Raw genomic sequence first — 17,927 nt, forward strand, 5'->3', positions numbered from 1 at the left:
ATCTGGAGACCCCAAGTTAATTTTCCTTCCCTTCAGCATGCTCAGTTTGGTAGAGTCCAACTGCAGGCTTCCAGCGCGTAGCGACACCCAAACAAACGCCTCTTTCTCCTCTGAAACAAAGCTGCTCTTTTCTTTTCCAGTTGTGGGTTCAACTAAATGATAACAGAAAAACCATAACCTCCCGCAAAACATAAATAAATCATGACCCAGACCAGCTTGCAGGGATCAAAAGCGGGTATACCTACCTTGCAGGAAAGGAACTTGCCTCCTTCAAGTAGAACAGTTAAATATGACCCCTGCAGACTACGAACAAATGCCTATTGTGCACCAGCTATTCAGGAGGGAAGGCGTTTGAAAGGGACCAAATGTTTTGATTTTTGTAATAAGTGGTCCCAGAGCCTTTTCCTCAGATAACCATTTGCCCTGTGTTGGGAAAGACTGAAGCTCACTCTAGAGGTTACTTAGTGAAAAGCTAACTACTTATCAATGTATGTGCATGTGCAGGCCAGTGTGTGACTCTGTATGTGTGTGTGTGTGTGTGCGTGTGTGTGTGTGTGTGTGCGTGCTGACTCTAGAGGTTCCCTAGTGAAAAGCTAACTATCAGTGTGTGTGCCTGTGCATGACTCTGTGTATGTGTGTGTGTGTGTGCGTGCGCGCACCTGCTGACTCTAGAGGTTCCCTACTGAAAAGCTAACTATTTATCAGTGTGTGTGCCTGTGCATGACTCTGTGTATGTGTGTGTGTGTGCGCGTGCACCTGCTGACTCTAGAGGTTACCTAGTGAAAAACTACTGATCAGTATGTGTGCATGATTGTGCAAGAGTGTGTGTGTGTGTGCTGTAGGTAGGTACCTATCTTAAAAAAGTGTTTTGTATATAGAATTTGCTTGTATTCTTTGGCAACAGTCTGCTTGTCCTTGGTGGCATGGGCTATATTTGGATTTTGTTTGTAGTTCTTGGAGGTCAGTAGTAGTATAATGGACATTGGTGATGAATGAAGTTTGCCCAGAGAATTCGGCTTGTATTACAGGTATGATATACTCAGAAAATAAGTTTTCAGATTCACACAGCAGTTGTTTCATTTTTGTGCGTTGGTGCTAATTATTGATTAGTCCTGCTTATAAAGATGTTTGGTGGATACACTAGACGTGACTTTACTTTTGATGAAATTTTACTATTGATGTAAATCAAGTAAATCATCAGATACTATTAATAGGAACATAGAGAAACAAGTTTTTGGAGGTGCATTGGCAGAAAGTTCTTATGACAGATAATATCAGTCAATAACAGAACAGGTTGAGATTAGAAGCTTTGTCTTGTTCTGAAGTCTTTCTTAAGATTGGCAGGACATGCCACAGGTAAACCCTTAAGTTTTTCTCCATTTGGAGTTAATATTTGTGATTCTAAAACGCTGACAAAAAGTTATGACCACAATAAGCGGTCTATGTCACCACCTAGTGGTCACATTGTGCTTTGTGTTTCAAAATGAACACCACTAGAGCAAGGAGGAATGTTTAGGTTTCTATAGCCTTGATGTGTATAGTATTGTAAGCCTATAGCTAAATGCAAAATGAGATAATTTTAAAGTTCAACAGGAAGCTACCAGTTAGTCATATGCTTGATAAAGTCCTGGTAGATAAGGCTAACATTAGCTCTTTCCTGAACTTTCACTCCAAACATAGTAATAAAAATCAATAGAATAGCTTCCTTAGTTTCTTTTCTTGAGAGGTAACCTGAGAGGACTTCTGTGGTTTAGTATGAAACCTTTTTTCCCTCTGTGAATTCATTTATTTGTGTTTGGAGCAAAAGGATAAGTGGAGAGCAATGAATGGATTTATCAAGGAAAATAAACCCAAATTATAGTTGGAAGTTTAGTAAATTTCCCTTTTCAAATCATGCCTGGAAAGCTGTCACGATTGCTTCTACTAACAGGTTGTGGATAATATTTAAATGTTCTTAGCACTATGAAAATAGTTCTAAAAGATAGTCTTTAATTATTACGTTAGGAAATCCAAAGGATGGTGAATTTTCAAGTATAAAATACAGTGGCATCTAAGCTTAGGACTTATAATAAATATTTGAGTGGATGCAGAGGCACATATAGTAGGGTCCTTGCAGTCACAGAGTAAGGGTTTAAAGTGCCAGTGATAGCTGAGATACCCCACAGCACAGACTTCATCTGGCCCTGATGGGCAGCCAGCGTTTACCAAGTGTTCCATTCGCTTTCTGCACAGTAGACAGCTCCGACTTCCCGTCTCGCAGGGAATCTTTCTCTCTACTGCTCTGGTCATCCTGAGTCTTCTCTCTAGTACATTTCAGCAGAAATTCATCTGCTACACAAGTCTGTATGCATAAGGACATCCTCGAATTCTTCCACACACCCTCTAGGTGCCCATAATTATTACTAGGGCTATATGGATAGACCCTTGTGCATGCATGTGTGTATGTGATTGTGTGTGTGTATGAAACAAAAGTACACCTCAAAGCTGTGGCTCCCATGCAGATGAAACTTAATAAAATAATAATAATAAATAATAATAATACATTATTTAGTGTCTATGACAACTGTTTCCTTTTCTTTTTCACATTGTAGTAACTAGGAACCAGCAGAAGAAAAGACTCCCACAGTCTCTAAGGAGAGATTCATTAAGAAAATCAGTGTTCACTGATTTTCTCTGTGGTTATTTGACCAAATTAAATAAGGTCAAGTGAAAAGAATCAGAAGGGGAACTAGCTACTGCTCAAATTCTTTTTTAATGATTTATGTATTCTTCTCTCATTTATTACATCCTCACCGCAGATACCCCCTCTGCTTCTCTGATCCCTCTCTCCCACAGATCCACTCCTTCTTCAGTTCCCTTCAGAAAAGAGCAGGTCTCCCAGGAATACCCACCCAACATGGCATACCATGTTGCAATAAGACTAGGCACATCCCCTCATCAAGGCTGGATAAGGCAACCCAGTAGGAGGAATAGGGTCCCAGAAGTAGGCAAGAGAGTCAGAGTCACCCCTACTCACACTGTTAGGAATCTCACAAGAACACCAAGCTATACAACCATAACATACATGCAGAGGACCTAGCTTAGACCCAGGCAGACTCCTGATTGTCATTGTGGTCTCTGTGAGCTCTGTGTAATGGTTGACTGTGAGTTCTATCAGTGTCTGGATGAAGAAAAGGGCTAGCTAGGCTCAGGTATCCGAGGAGTTTAGCAAAATATCCTTAAGGAATCATTTCCTTGATCTATCTATCTTTTTCCTTCCTTCCTTCCTTCCTTCCTTCCTTCCTTCCTTCCTTCCTTCCTTCCTTCCTTCCTTCCTTCCCTCTCTCCCTCCCTCCCTCCCTCCCTCCCTCCCTCCCTCCCTCCCTCCCTCCCTCCCTCTCTCTCTCTCTCTCTCTCTCTCTCTCTCTCTCTCTCTCTCTTTCTTTCTTTCTTGCCAGCTGTGTTTGGTTCTCTCCTAGGTCTCTGGACTGTCCAGCCTCTGCTTCCTGGCCCTCTAGGCAGTGTGAAGTGTGGGTTCCCTCTCCTGGAATGGGCCTCAAATTACTGAAAAGTTTTTAGATTTTTGTCTGTTTGTTTGTTTTTAAGTTTCATTTATCTTATGTATGCGTGCTCTATCTGTATGTACACCTTTATTCCAGAAGAGGGCATCAGATTTTGAAATGATGGAGGTGGGACTTGTATCTTATCTGTTGCTTTCATTGGTTAATTAATAAAGAAACTGCTTGGATCTCTGATAGGGTAGAATTTAGATAGGCGGAGTAAACAGAACACAATGGTGGGAGAAAGAAGCTGAGTTAATGAGTCGCCATGATTCTCTCACCCAACACAGACGCAGGTTAAGATCTTCCCTGGTAAGCCATCTCATGGGCTACACAGATTATTAGAAATGGGTTAGATCAATATGTAAAAGCTAGCCAATAAGAGGCTGGAACTAATGGGCCAGGCAATGTTTAAAAGAATACAATTTCCATATAATTATTTCGGGGCATAAGCTACCCCGGGATGGAAAGAACATAGCCCACCGCTCTTCACAACAAGATCCCGCTAGCCATAGATGGTTGTGAGCCATCATGTAGTTGCTGACAATTGAACTCAGGACCTTTGGAAGAGCAACCAGTGCTCTTAACCTCTAGCCATCTCTCCAGCCCCAAAGGTCTCAGTTTTAAGATGATGATAAAAGAGATTTAAACAAGGTGTTTTTAAAAGTCTTCTTTCAGATTTATCTTTATGTGTATTATTGTTTTTTTCTATGTATATGTATGTGCACCATCTGCATGCCTAGGGCCTGCAGAGTCCAGAAGAGAATGACAGAAGATGGTTTTTGATCCCCTAGCTTACTATGTGGGTGCTGGGAACCAAACCTGGATCATATACAACAAGTGCCCTTAAACACTGCCATCTCTCTAGTTCCTTACTAGACATTTTAGTATTCTATGAATTCCTTTACCTTGTGTCCTAAGGGTTTTGATCTTTTTAAGATAGAATTTTAGATGACTTATTGCCACATTATTAATGCTTTGAGAATTTTATACAGTGTTTAGATCATATTCACCCCCACTCTTCTCCTCAGTTTTCTTAAAAGTATTATTATATCCTTTTGGTAATTTCATACATGAAGATAGTGTATTTAGATAAGATCCATTCTCCCTCTAACTCCTCCCAGACACTACCTCCTTCTCCTCTTCCTCTTCCTACTCCACCTTCTCCTACTTCTTCTCTCAAGATTTCTTTCAAAAATCCTAGTATAGACAAAAACAAAAGCAAAAGAAAAGCCCAAAATGTATTTTGGTGTGGTGCATGGGGAAAAGAGTGAATTCATTTATGTTTAAGAAATTTTCTTAACCTGTCTGTGGTCCTTGCTACCCGGACGTTCACACTCCTCCTCAGATTTTAATTGGTCTTTATTTGTGTCAATTAAAGACTAATCCAAATCTCAATCACCACAACAGCAGCTAATGTCTGAAAACCTTCTTTTCTTTTTTCCAATAAAAGTGGTATTAAAGCTGAACCCAAGACTACTTCCCCCACTCGTTTTAAGGACTGGAGGAAACACCTTGATTTCTAAGTCTTACATAGAGCTAGAAAAAAAAATCACCTATTATGTATGAATGGGAATTTTGAATTGCTAGTCTCCATATAATCAGAGATTCTCCTGGTAGTACATCACTGAAAACTTCCCAAATCCTACTCTACTTCAGGTGAGAGAAAGTAGCTGCACCCATTCGAGGGAAATCCCTTTCAGTTGCTTTGCAATCTGTAATCTGGTTAGGATGCTGCCAGCCTGAGGGGTCACGTGGGCTTCAGAGAACCTGCAGGATAATTTTAATAAGAAAGACTATTTGTAACAAATAACTAAGCGTTTATGATTTGGTAGCCTTAGTGGAATAACTCCAGTCTGCTCTGAGTTTTCCTTAAGGTTGGTTTGAAACAGCTTTCCTGTATATGGAGACCAGTTCTGTATAATAGAACCATACTTATTAGCAGTTGGAGTTTATCCAGGTTTTTTTTCAGCCATTTTATTATTTTGGCAGGTGATACATTTGAATTCGGTTGGAGGGGTAGCTGAAAAGTGACCGAACTTAATTTAATTGCAATGCTTGTCATTTGAGAACTTGTTTTGCAGGTATGGAGAGCTAGCTATTTAATTGAAACTCCCAGAGTAATTTTGTCATATGATACAAAGCATTAAGCAATTTCATAGTGTGTCAAATAATTATCTTTTAATAAAACAGAAGAAAATTTACATCTGAGTTGGCATTCCTCTACTTCAGTCCTTTGAGTTTTAGGTCACAGTTTTTCCTTGCCATCAGAGAAGAATGAAAGAGCAAAATAATTTTAGCATTCTCTCTCAAGGGAACGTGAGTTCAAGGTTTGTGGTGAGAAACCTAAGTCTCAGAGGCATAACCATGTAGATGTATGGCCAGCACTTATTCTTGTCAAACAAATATTTTGAAGAGAATTTTCTCATCCCAGTGGTCTGAGACAGGTCAGTTCACGAGACATCATCCAAGACTACAAATCAAGTCTGAAGCTGGTCTGGAATACCTAGAAAGCTTATTTAAAAACAGAACAGCCAGGCAGTGGTGGTGCACACCTTTAATCCCAGCACTTGGGAGGCAGAGGCAGGCAGATCTCTGTGAGTTCGAGGTCAGTCTGGCCTACAAGGGTTAGTTCCAGGACAGGCTTTAAAGCTACAGAGAAACCCTGTCTTGAAAAAAACAAAACAAAACAAAAAACCAAGCAAACGCCAACACCCAAGATGCTTGTTCATAACTCATAGTGAAGGAAAGGATTTCAAGGGGTGGATTTTTCTTTATTTGTTTGACGAATACTTATTTTGTTGCTAGAGATAGTGAAGATGAGAGTTTACATTATTGTAATTAGATTGATTTACTCAGGAGCGACTTCTTCTTAATATTTAATGTTATTTTGAATCCACAGTTATTTATTTATTTATTTATATTCATTTTCCATAAAAGTTAAGTAAGCCTATAAAACAATTAAGGAGGAAGCAGCAATCTGGGCTTCCTTTGCTGCGTCAATTTGGCAATAACAGGAACAAATCTGAAGCATCTTAGCTAAGGTAAATGGCACCACTGAGTTATCAGGAGGCAGTAGTGTGACATGCCTACAGGCATTAGACATTCTTATACAAACTACATACACAATTTAGCCAGATCTCTGCCGGCCAACACGAAAAGCACACATTTGGAAACATTGTTAGGTGCCAGATTCAATTCTCCGCAAAGACTGTAATTTAAGCACCAAGAGACAGCTCACTGGCATAGAGCTCAAATTAATTTCAGTGTGAAAATGGCACAGGCGTTGTTCAGACCGGTAGAAAATGTCGGCTGAAGAGTACAAAACTGTCGAGTGTCTTTGGGAGCGTTCAGGGGCATCTGCTAGATGTAGCAGTGTAGCTAGAATATCTGTGACTACTTTAGATAAATGCGTAGGTGATTTTATAACATTTAACTTCACTGGTTAGAAACATAACTGTTCTTATTCTGTGGAATTTAGAAAATACGTAAAAATACTCTTGGTGTCATAGTACTCATTATGACATTTTACTGGATTTTGTTTTGGTATTATAGACATATGAAATGGCATCTGAAATGATGTGTGAGTCTGGCATTATCTTATCTCTAAATTTATATTCTCATTTCCTTGAATAGTCTTCAAGAATAATTTATTTTGTGATTATATAACTTTCCATTTTTCTGTCCACATCAAAATATGATCTTCCTATATAATGGTTTTCATTTAACTTTCCTATAAAGAGTATTTATCATAAATGTTGTTCTTATCTTTGGTTATTTTTTAGAATAGGATATAATGAGCAGAATTATGAATCCAAGGGTAGGAACCTTTTGAGGTTCCTGATATACAGTGCCAAGCATCTTCAGAAAGCTTATTTCTACCATCTAAATTATAGCTGCAATCTCCCCTATTTTTTGCTGTCAGCAAGGGACTTCTTTGAGGAGGATAATGAATTGGGTTATTAAGAAATGTTCACTATAGTTCATTATTTCTAAATATCACACTGCTTAAACCACATGTCATATATAGCTCTAAATATGAAGTAGAAAAGAAAATAAGCCAATAAGCAAGTTTTCACTGAACATATATTTTACTCCATGGAAGAAAGATAACAAATGGATCAGTTATGAAGGATGTTCGAGAGTGGTGACTGTCAGGTAGAAATTTTTGGGGATGCGCAGCATGGGAGAGATGATTAAGGAGGGACTATACAACATCATTCACACCCACTGAGGCCAGGCGGTACTGACCATGTACACATGGGTGAGGGGCTATCCACTAGTCCATAGTCCCCTCCACTGAACAGCCAACAGCTGTCAATACCGCCTCAGCAGAGATGGCACCTCCTGTGCCTCCCATTATCCATGCTGGAATGGTGTGGGCTTGATCTTGTCCAGCTATTTTGCAGGAAGCCATAGCTGCCATGCGTTCATGAGAGAATGTACCTCTCATGTCCAGAACCACTTCTTTGCCACAGTCTCTCTGACCTCTGAATCTAGCAAGTTTTCTGCCCTATACTGATTCATACATTTCAAAAACCCCACTGAATGACTCATCAGCATCACAAGGAACAAGAATTTCCTACTTCTCCTTTGTTGCTTATGAAAGTAGTGTAGTGAGGAAGGCTGCTTGTTTGTTCCCAGCCGCTTAGCCTGGAAATAATCACACAGAAACTGTATTAATTAAATCACTGCTTGACCCATTAGCTCTAGCTTCTTCTTGGCTAACTCTTACACCTTAATTTAACCCATTTCTATCAATCTGTGTATCGCCATGTGGCAGTGGCTTACCAGGTAAAGTTCTGTCTGGCTCCGGCAGGGCTACATGACTTCTCTCTGACTTTGCCCTTCTTTCTCCCAGCATTCATCTTAGTTTTCACCACCTAGCTCTGTTATAGGCTCAAAGCAGTTCCTTTATTTATCAGTGGTAATCACAGCATACAGAGGGAAATCCCACATCAAAGTAGAATGTTAAACGGAAAAGTCTTGGTGATGGAGGGTGAGAGGTGAAAAAGGAAGTGTGAGGAAATAAGCAAAGAACAGGAAAAGGGAAATTTAAAAACCCTCTCAGAGCGAGTGTCAGTTCCTGGCTGCCAGGAAACCCACCAGTCCTAGTGCTTTAGAGAGTGTGGTCTCCTAAGCACCTTTCCAGGGCCCTGTAGGATATCTTTATGGCAGGATTCAAGTTACTAGGACAGCATTTAAATTTCTCTCAACCCTGAAATACATTGCCCCAGAGAACTAAGAGTTATTTTTTGTTGTTTTGTGGGGTGAGGAAACAGGTTCATTTAGCTCCAAGGCTCCACACAATTCTATCAACCTTCAAAATTTTTTCACGTGGCAGGAAGCTCATCTCCTCTTGTGACTAGCATGAGGAAGAGACGCAAGTAAAGCTAAGCAAGGAGATGGAAAGGCAGGCAGGTCTTCTAGTTCTGGGTCATTCTACTTACCAATTGCTTTCTCAGCAGCTTATCATTTTTTAAAGTTCTCAAAATTATTTTTCTTTTTTGAGAAGAAGAATTATAGCCTTTCTCTGTCATAGTAATGAAACTTCCAGGGTTTTTAGTATAGGGTTTCTTGATACTCAAAATTATTTCATAAGTAAAGAAATATTTCTTGGAAGATTCTCTAATACTGGTTTTTGAAGATTAAAAACTAAAAAGAAACATTTGATGAAAAACATTGTAAGTATCCAAACCCAAAAATATAGATATTTGAAAGTAAAACATGGAATATGCATGTTTATGGCAATAAAAACAGCTACTGGTAAGATTAAGAAAACAGAAAGACTTTGTAATATACTCTAAATTTAGAATTTTCGTTTTTAATTTTCAATTTTTTCTGACTACATTTGCTAAGTAAAATCTTTGCTCAGCATCAGACTAAAGATGCATTTAAAATTGAATTTAAGGAAAGGCTAAAAGATGTATATGTCTCCAGCGATAGTTGTTTAGTTGTCCCATAAATCCGAGCCTGCATTACCAACCATGTCCACATGAATTCGTCTTGCTATTGAGACTCATGATAAGACACCATCGTAGGTAAAGCTCAGCAGGGCTTCTGGGGAGGGAGCAATACTTAAGTTGAGCCAGAAAGATAGGAAAGAACTCATAACACATTCATATCAAGAAGACCCTAATCTAGGAAATGGCCTTCTAATGATAGTATGACAGTCACGAAGATTGCTTTCCTTTTTACCTTTGCATTTCTTTAAAAATATATTCATTTTTATTATTTTAAATTAAGTATATGTGTAAGTATGTTTGTCTCTGAATGTGTGCTCAGGAATACCTCCCAGCAGCAGCTCTGCTGGAGCTGGAATTGTTGGAGACTGTGAGCTACCTGATGTGCTGCTGGGAACTAAACTTGGGTCCTCTGCTGAGCCATCTTTCCACCTCCTATTTCCATTTCTTAGTGTGTGTGTTCATGTACTCTTGTGTAGACTATGGCATGCTTGGAGAAGATAGAATACAATGTTTAGTCAGCTCTATCTTTCTAATGTGTATCCTGAGAATTGAGCTTGGGTCATCAGCCTTAGTAGGAAGCACCCTCATCCACTGAACCATTTCACCAGCACCCCATCTTTTCCAACAATATCTACACTTTCAGTTTTTGCATCACCCACAAATAACTTTTATCATCGACCCATTTTTCTATATAGTGCCTTTTAAAAAATTGTAGTAAGTTTAAAGAGAAATGTAAATGATGTTGGAATACTGGCAAAATCATGGGTCTGGTATGCCATTTGTATTGTTTGTTAAATACGTAATTAGTTCAATTTTTAAAAATACCCGTCCATGGGCTAAAACTCATATCCTTTAAGTACCACTTCAGTCAAAATCTGGGAAATGGTGGCAACCTGGTCATTTCAAAGATGGGGAATTCAAACTTTGCTATATTGTAGGGCAAGCTGGGAACACAGCCAGGACTGGAGCCCAGATACCTACTCCTCTTGAGGGCTGGGTGTCGTTTCTGTCTGTTTCTGATTTTCTTCCTCCCTACTTCCTCACCATTCTCTCTCTGTCTCTCTCTCTGTCTCTCTCTCTCTCTGTATGTAGACATGTATGTAGATGCAAGGAAAGACTGTGTTTTTTATTACCATGTAGGCAACATTTTAAGGTAAGAAAGAAACTTATCCCTATGAGTTCTGAGGCTATTATTATCAATTGTCTCAAATTATTATAAGAGGTAATGTGTATCAAGTATTTAGGAAAAGTCTTTATCCAGTATTGATGCTAAATAAAATGATATGTAACAGCATAATAGAGGGCTAAAGGTACTTTGTGTGTGTGTGTGTGTGTGTGTGTGTGTGTGCAGAGAGAAAAGAGACCAGCAATAAGTATTATTACAAACATAAATGCAAAGATAGCAGAAAGCATTCATATAACTATCTGAACACCTTGCACAGGGAACATATCATTTGATGCATTTTGAAAGTATATCACTCATGTTAAAATGCATAAATTTGACAAATGTTATTAGTGAAAGATTAGGACAGAAAACAAAACTTGACTGTTTTTCCAAATAAGAGTAATAAATTAAACACAAGCACAGTGATTCTGGAATGTTGAAAAAATACCTTGAATATAGGCTTATCAGATAAACACAAACAAACTGCAAACACCTTCAGTTTGCACACTCAAAGAATGTATTTTGATAAAGGCATTTGCATTAAATGAAAAACATATTTTATAGTTATAAAATAAAGTAAAACTTATTTCAATTGCATTACAAATTACAACTATACAAGGTTGTATATGCATACAAAAATCTAGAAAAAACACAACTGACTAAGAGGGAGATTGTGAAAATTTTGTCTATTACATTTAATAATCAGATAATGATGAAATTTCTTAAATTGAGGGCAGATCACATATTTAGGAATCTGGGTTAACTAGACCAAAAATTTTCAAGGACATTTCATTGCCAAAAACTATTAGCTTATTGTAAAACAAAGTCTTTGAGATATATTTATTTCCCATAAGTGCTTGAAAGTATTTACAATGAAAATAATTTCAGTTCTGTGGTGGAACAGCAATTGTTGAGTTCATCCCAACAGGTAGCCACTAAAGTAGTCAGGTTACCCTCTGAATATTGAGTGTTTATCTTCTCTCTCCACGTTTACAGCAATATGAGAACTGGAGACCCAACCAGCCAGACAGCTTCTTTTCTGCAGGAGAAGACTGTGTTGTGATCATTTGGCATGAGAATGGCCAATGGAATGATGTTCCCTGCAATTACCACCTCACCTACACCTGCAAGAAGGGAACAGGTAAGGACTGCGGCTGCTGGACGCTAAATCTGCATCTCAACTGGCAGATGTCAGGGAAGAAGGGTTTCACCCTTGCAGGTGAAAGTTAGACATGTTCTTTCTTGTTACCCAAGGATGTCTTGCTGTCTTGATAGAATTAAAACGTTTGTTTTCAGTACTATCCTCACTTTAGATTACAGGTGCTTAAGATAAAAAGGTGACATTTATACAGGAAACCTGCCCAGTAGGATCTGTAAGAAAGAAATTGCTGGCCTAGAGCCTGTAGACATTTTTATTCTGGTGAAGAAAATACTGAAGACCTTGCCAGGAAAACCGTTGAATATGTCATGGAGGAGTCAATTTTGTTTTTATAAGAGAATCCAGTACACTTAGCTCATGATCAAACTTTTCATGGGTTGAGGATGCAGAACTGAGAAACTTAACCCAGAGTGGGCTGCAGGCTCAGATTCACTACACTCTTCAACCAAAATGTTCACAGTTTTTACTAACTGCTTGGTCTTTAGGGGCATTTGAGTTTTTAAGCGTTCCTTTAGAGGTTTATTTTCTACTTATAACCCATGCAACAAAACTATTAGCCCTATGCCTGTAACTGAGTACTTTCAACCCTCAATAAACATTAAAGGTATTTGTAAGGGAAGTTTCAGGATGAGAATTCCTTAGTTAATGCTAAGCTGGGAAAACCAATTACCGAGAAAGCTGAACTTTAACTCTATTTTGTGTTTGTCATTGATGAATATGTTTGAATATCTGTAGCATATAGTTGTCTTCCTGAAGCAAATGGAAGAGTTTCAACACTGATTGCAATAGTGATCTTAAAGTGCAAACATCTGCTTCTTAAAAGACCCAGCTAAAGGACAAGTGAGAACTACTGATACAAAATGTAAAACTCATTTGAGTTCTTATATTTAAAAGTACAGAACACACACACATGAACACGCACATGCTTGAACACACACACACATACACACACACGGAATAAACATGCTAGGCAATACTTTAACACCTATAACAAACTGTATTAGGAGAAAGAGCCCATTAAGATACACACAGTTCTAGTCTCAGCGGAAACTCAGAGTTGCTCTCATTGACTACTCTGCCATTCTCTCATCCAAAGGTAGAACTTACCCACAATGCATTACGTCTGTAAGAATCTTTCCTGCCTGTGCATTTCCTCAGCACGTCTGCATGGAACTGGTAAAAATAGCAAATCGAGTATTTGCTGTTTTCCTTTTTCCAGGATAACGAGTCTTTAATAAACTGTTTGTCTTTATCCAAATGTCATGTTTGTCTTCTGCGACCTCGAAATGGTCCCAGAGTCATGTTTTTCATTTGTGGTCTCAACATGCTGTCTTCGAAGCTACGTTGTCCTCTCGCCGTTTCACAAAAGCAACGCTGTTGATGTCTTGAGCAGGGTATTTTCTTTATGATGACAGACTGTGGAGTGCATCAAGAATACTTAGCATCCTCCTGGCCCATGTGAACTGCATGCCAGTATTACCCATGCCTCCATACTTTCTCCTCGCTGTGCCAACCCATAAGACCTTATTCTTGTACATAAGTCCATATTCTCTAGGGTGGTTACAATTTAGAGAGAAAGGAAAGTTTGCTGCAGGTTGAGAATTTCTAGATCCAAAAAAGATTCATATGCATAATACAAATACATTTAAAATTCCTCAATGGGGAATGAGTTTTGAAAGATGCTAATTTTACTTCACTAAAGACTAGAATCTTTTTTCACAGTTCCAGAAGAGTTTTGTAATGTCAGTGTTTACAAGTTTTGTAAAAAGGTAATCTCTTAGATATTTCATATACCTTTAAACCTACCTACCCCAAGTAGTTCTTCTAATTATTAGCTGCAGGTAAGAAAAGATACCTAATATATAGAAAAGTGATGTTTTTAGAAGAGCCTCTTTCCCTCATGCTGTCCATCCATCTTTGGACCATCTTGTTGTTATTTCCTCATCAAAATTCCTGCCAGAGATAATGACTTGGTTCTCTTGCTTTTCCCTGTAATATTCCAGAAAAACAGATTGTTCCCAATTTTTTGAAAATTTATATACGGAGAGGATTATATTTATATAGTCTATTTCTTGCTTTTTTACTATTCTGTCTTGTTGAGATTTGTGCACATGGATGTATGTAATTACATATTCTCTGCTTCTGCTGTGTAAGTGGTTCATTATATACAATTGTATTTTATTTATTACTTCTCTTTCCAGTGAACATCTGCATTGTAGTCAGTGTTTTTATTGTTATAAGTAATGCTTCTATGAATATTCCTAAACTTGCTTTTCGTAGACTTTCATGAGTTTCTGTAGGACACATTTCCAGGACTGAAGATGCTGACTCATGAGATCTATGCACCATCAGATTTACTAGCAAACGTCAAATTGCAATTGGATTTGCAAATCCCAAACTTGTAGCAATTCACAGTCCCACCAGCCATATGTGAGAGGCGCTGTCTCTTCACCTCTTCTCCAACATATGATATTTTTGGATTTGGGAAATTTTGGGCCAGTTTGGTGGGTATGAAAATTTATCATTTGTGACTTACTTTACCTTTTCTTGGTAATTTGCTGAATATATTTTCATATATTTGTTAATTATTTGTAGATCTCCTTTAGTTAATTTTTTTTATTCAGGCATTTTCCTTATTTTAAAAAATTGGTTTTCTTTTTCTATTTTGATTTGTAGGGCCTCTGATTGCATTCTTATTTCTAATCTCTTGATATTTACATAGTTTGTAAATATCTTCTCCTAGTTTGTAGTTGTTCTTTTCTCTCATAATATGGTTTTTTGATGAAGATAACTCATCATTTTTAATGTCTTTGTTATTTCAACTTTCCTGTGCTTTAGAAAGTCTTTATGAACTTGAAAATCATAAAGATACGTGGTATTGTTTGCTGAATGTTTTATAACTTTGCATTTGTGTCTGCGTGTTGAAGCTACCTAGATCTGACTTTCCATGTGCTCCGGGAGGTACAGAATCAAATATATTTCACCATATGAATACCAGATCCCTTGTGTTTTAAGACTGCTTTCCTTCCTACTCTGACATGTTGTTTCTGTCACATATCAAGCTTATATGCTTGAATATAATTCCAGCATACTTTCTTAACCTTGCCACTACCATATTCAATTGGATTATTTTAGCTTTTTATTAATTTTGACATATAAATAACTTTGAAGAAATCATGTAACTTTTCCTAAAAATAAAAATAAATTCAGGTTCTAATTTGTTAACAGATTACAGAATCACATACAATCAATTATCTAGCTGACTGTTTTAATCTTCTCTATCACTGTAACCTCATTCTACCTGATCTGTGCCATTATCTGGGACCAATTATAGCATTTAATATTATAATAAATACACTGTGCAGGTGCAAGTTGGATAAAGCAAAAGTAAATTGGGAGAACTAAATATTAAAATTAAACCTGAATTTGTCATTGAAAAACAATGTGCTAATTAATTGCCTTTTAGTATGTAAACAAATGTAATAATTATAAACTTTTAATATATTAAGATTTGAAGTATATTTTCTCATAATTTCTCATAACCATTTTCCCACCAAGGTGTCATGTTATTTCATAAGGCATCACAATGTATGTTATTAGCACATGGCTAAAGTGGGGTCAGAAATATTATTTAAGAAGAATTATACATGTTATACTTCTATTAGGAATAGATATCACAATATAATAGTTTTAACAGTTTAAAAAATAGTTAAAATAGAAGCTGGAGGGATGACTTAGCAGTTAAGAGCACAGGTTGTTCTTCCAAAGGACCATGGTTCAATTCACAACACCCACATGGCAGCTCAGAGCTGTTCTAACTCCAGTTCCAGGGTATCCAACACCCTCACACAGACAAAGATACAGGCAAAGCATTGGTGCACATAAAATACATGAATAAATAAATCTTTAAAGAGTAGTTAAGATATTGGACTCATGAAAACTGAATGAATACAAATTCAGTTGAGGTGGTTTTCTCATCTTGGAGTTTCATATAGTGAGATGTCTAACATCTACTTCTTATCATCTCTTCTTATTGTTTAGTCTGTTAATAGCTAAAGTTTCCATTGTGAATTAAAATACAATAATGTATTTTAGGCATTCCTCTCACTTCCTTTCATAAGAGTTGACTATGTATGTTAAGCTAATTAAGAAACTGAGGCCTGAGGGGCTGGGGATGCAGCTCAAAGAGAGCGCTTGCTTAATGTGCAAGAAGCTTAAGTTCAGTCCACAACAGCATAGACCATGCGCAGTAACATTTGTTTGTAGTATCAACGTGTGGGGAGAAGAAGCAGAATGATCAGGGGTTCAATGTTATCCTTAATGACAGTAAATTCAGGGTCAGCCTGGTCTACATAACATTCCATCTCAAACAACAACGAACAGACAGACAGGCAAACCCAAGGCAAGAACACTGTTCACTATTCGCTAGTTTAGTATAGAAGAGGTGGGACCAGATAACATTTTTTTTTGTACTTAGAAGTATATTTCTATATTTCAAATTATTGCTGTTGAAGATTATACTTCTTCTTTCAGGGAAGGATAGTTAGCTGTTGCAAATGTATCATCACCTCAACTCAAGATTCTTGGTAAAATCTAGGATAATAAGAGAGTATCAGTAGGCTCCCTTCTGCTGTCAGACATGTGCTTTTTGATTGGGAGGTATTTTAGAAAAGTGACTTTGTAGATGGATAGATAAATGTATGGTCATTTAATGATACTGCATTTTAATGGAAATATAACTCAAAAATGACCTGATCTAAGATAAAAATCTACATTCAGAGCCTGAAGCTAAATATTTAAAGTTGCTTCAAATTTTAAATTCTGTATTAATGCCTTTGCACAAAGGTATATGACTGAGGTTTGGCAATGTTGCAATGAGGAAATACAGAAGCGCAATTGATTGTGATGCTTACACTAATATAGATAGATAGATAGATAGATAGATAGATAGATAGATAGATAGATAGATAGATTTATTTCTTGGAAGTAACACAATTTGCTTTCTTTTCTTAGTTGCTTGCGGCCAGCCCCCTGTTGTAGAAAATGCCAAGACCTTTGGAAAAATGAAACCACGTTATGAAATCAACTCCTTGGTTAGATACCACTGCAAAGATGGTTTCATTCAGCGTCATCTTCCAACTATCCGGTGTCTAGGAAACGGGAGATGGGCTATGCCTAAAATAACCTGCATGAACCGTAAGTGGTACTTTAGAAAGAATGGACAACCATGCTTTAGCAGATTCTAGATGCCCACATTTTACAGCTGTGGTACTGGTAGTTTAGGGTATGGAGCAAGTAATACTGTTGTGTTTTCTTTGTTTGTTTTCTTCCATGTAGCATCTGCATACCAAAGGACTTATTCTAAGAAATACTTTAAAAATTCCTCATCAGCAAAGGACAATTCCATAAATGCATCAAAACATGAGCATCGCTGGAGCCGGAGGTGGCAGGAATCGAGGCGCTGATCCTTAAAATGGCGAACATGTGCTTCCTCACTTCAGCCAAAGTCCCGACTTTCCGTGCCTTTCCTAGCACCTCAAGAAGTATTAGCAGTTGGTTTGGATTTGGGGACTGCCGTCTGGTCATTTGGGGTTGCTGTGCTCTTAAAGTATTTTCAATGAAACATGGAATTAAAAGAAAAAAAAGCGAATAAAATGAGAGCAAATGAGGGAAGAAAGTAGCCACCCCAGCCTAATTTCTTTAGTTTTCTCTCTTCCGCTAGTGAAGACCACTTCCTGTACGCCAGCCTACTGTACTATTTAAAAAAGAAACGCGATTTCAACCCCGATGGCCATGTAAATAAGATGATTTAATGTTGATTTTAATCCTGTATATAAAATAAAACATCACACTGAATTCAGGCATATTTAATGATGATTATGGAGCTTTCTAGGTCTTTCATCATTGGTTTGGCTGCTTTGCTATAGTTTGTTTAGGCTGGGAATGGTTTTGTCTGCCCATTGACTGTCAGCAAGTTTGAGGATGGCTTTCCTGGACCACCAGCAAACAGATTCTTGCAGGTCTCCGACGCCTACGCCAGCTTCGGGAGCCACGCTTGCCCGAGCTGATACCCAGCGGATAGGGGACTGGCGAAACTC

The 17,927-nt window shown here is 37.9% G+C and overlaps 1 protein-coding gene across 3 annotated transcripts in view; it reads left to right on the plus strand.

Annotated features, from left to right (window-relative positions):
- Vcan (versican) overlaps window positions 1-17,685 on the plus strand; it is a 97,257-nt gene extending 79,572 nt beyond the window's left edge. The window contains exons 12-14 of one of the 3 annotated variants that reach the window (XM_075976358.1): window positions 11,667-11,811; window positions 16,843-17,025; window positions 17,167-17,685. In XM_075976358.1, the coding sequence (XP_075832473.1) occupies window positions 11,667-11,811; window positions 16,843-17,025; window positions 17,167-17,294 (456 nt within the window). In that variant the 3' untranslated portion in view covers window positions 17,295-17,685. The remainder of the gene's footprint in view (window positions 1-11,666; window positions 11,812-16,842; window positions 17,026-17,166) is intronic. The other 2 variants (XM_075976357.1, XM_075976359.1) reach the window with 2 other exon arrangements.
- Window positions 17,686-17,927: the final 242 nt, after the last annotated feature.

The sequence above is a fragment of the Microtus pennsylvanicus genome, chromosome 6, assembly GCF_037038515.1.
Source record: "Microtus pennsylvanicus isolate mMicPen1 chromosome 6, mMicPen1.hap1, whole genome shotgun sequence".
NCBI classification, from domain to species: domain Eukaryota; kingdom Metazoa; phylum Chordata; class Mammalia; order Rodentia; family Cricetidae; genus Microtus; species Microtus pennsylvanicus.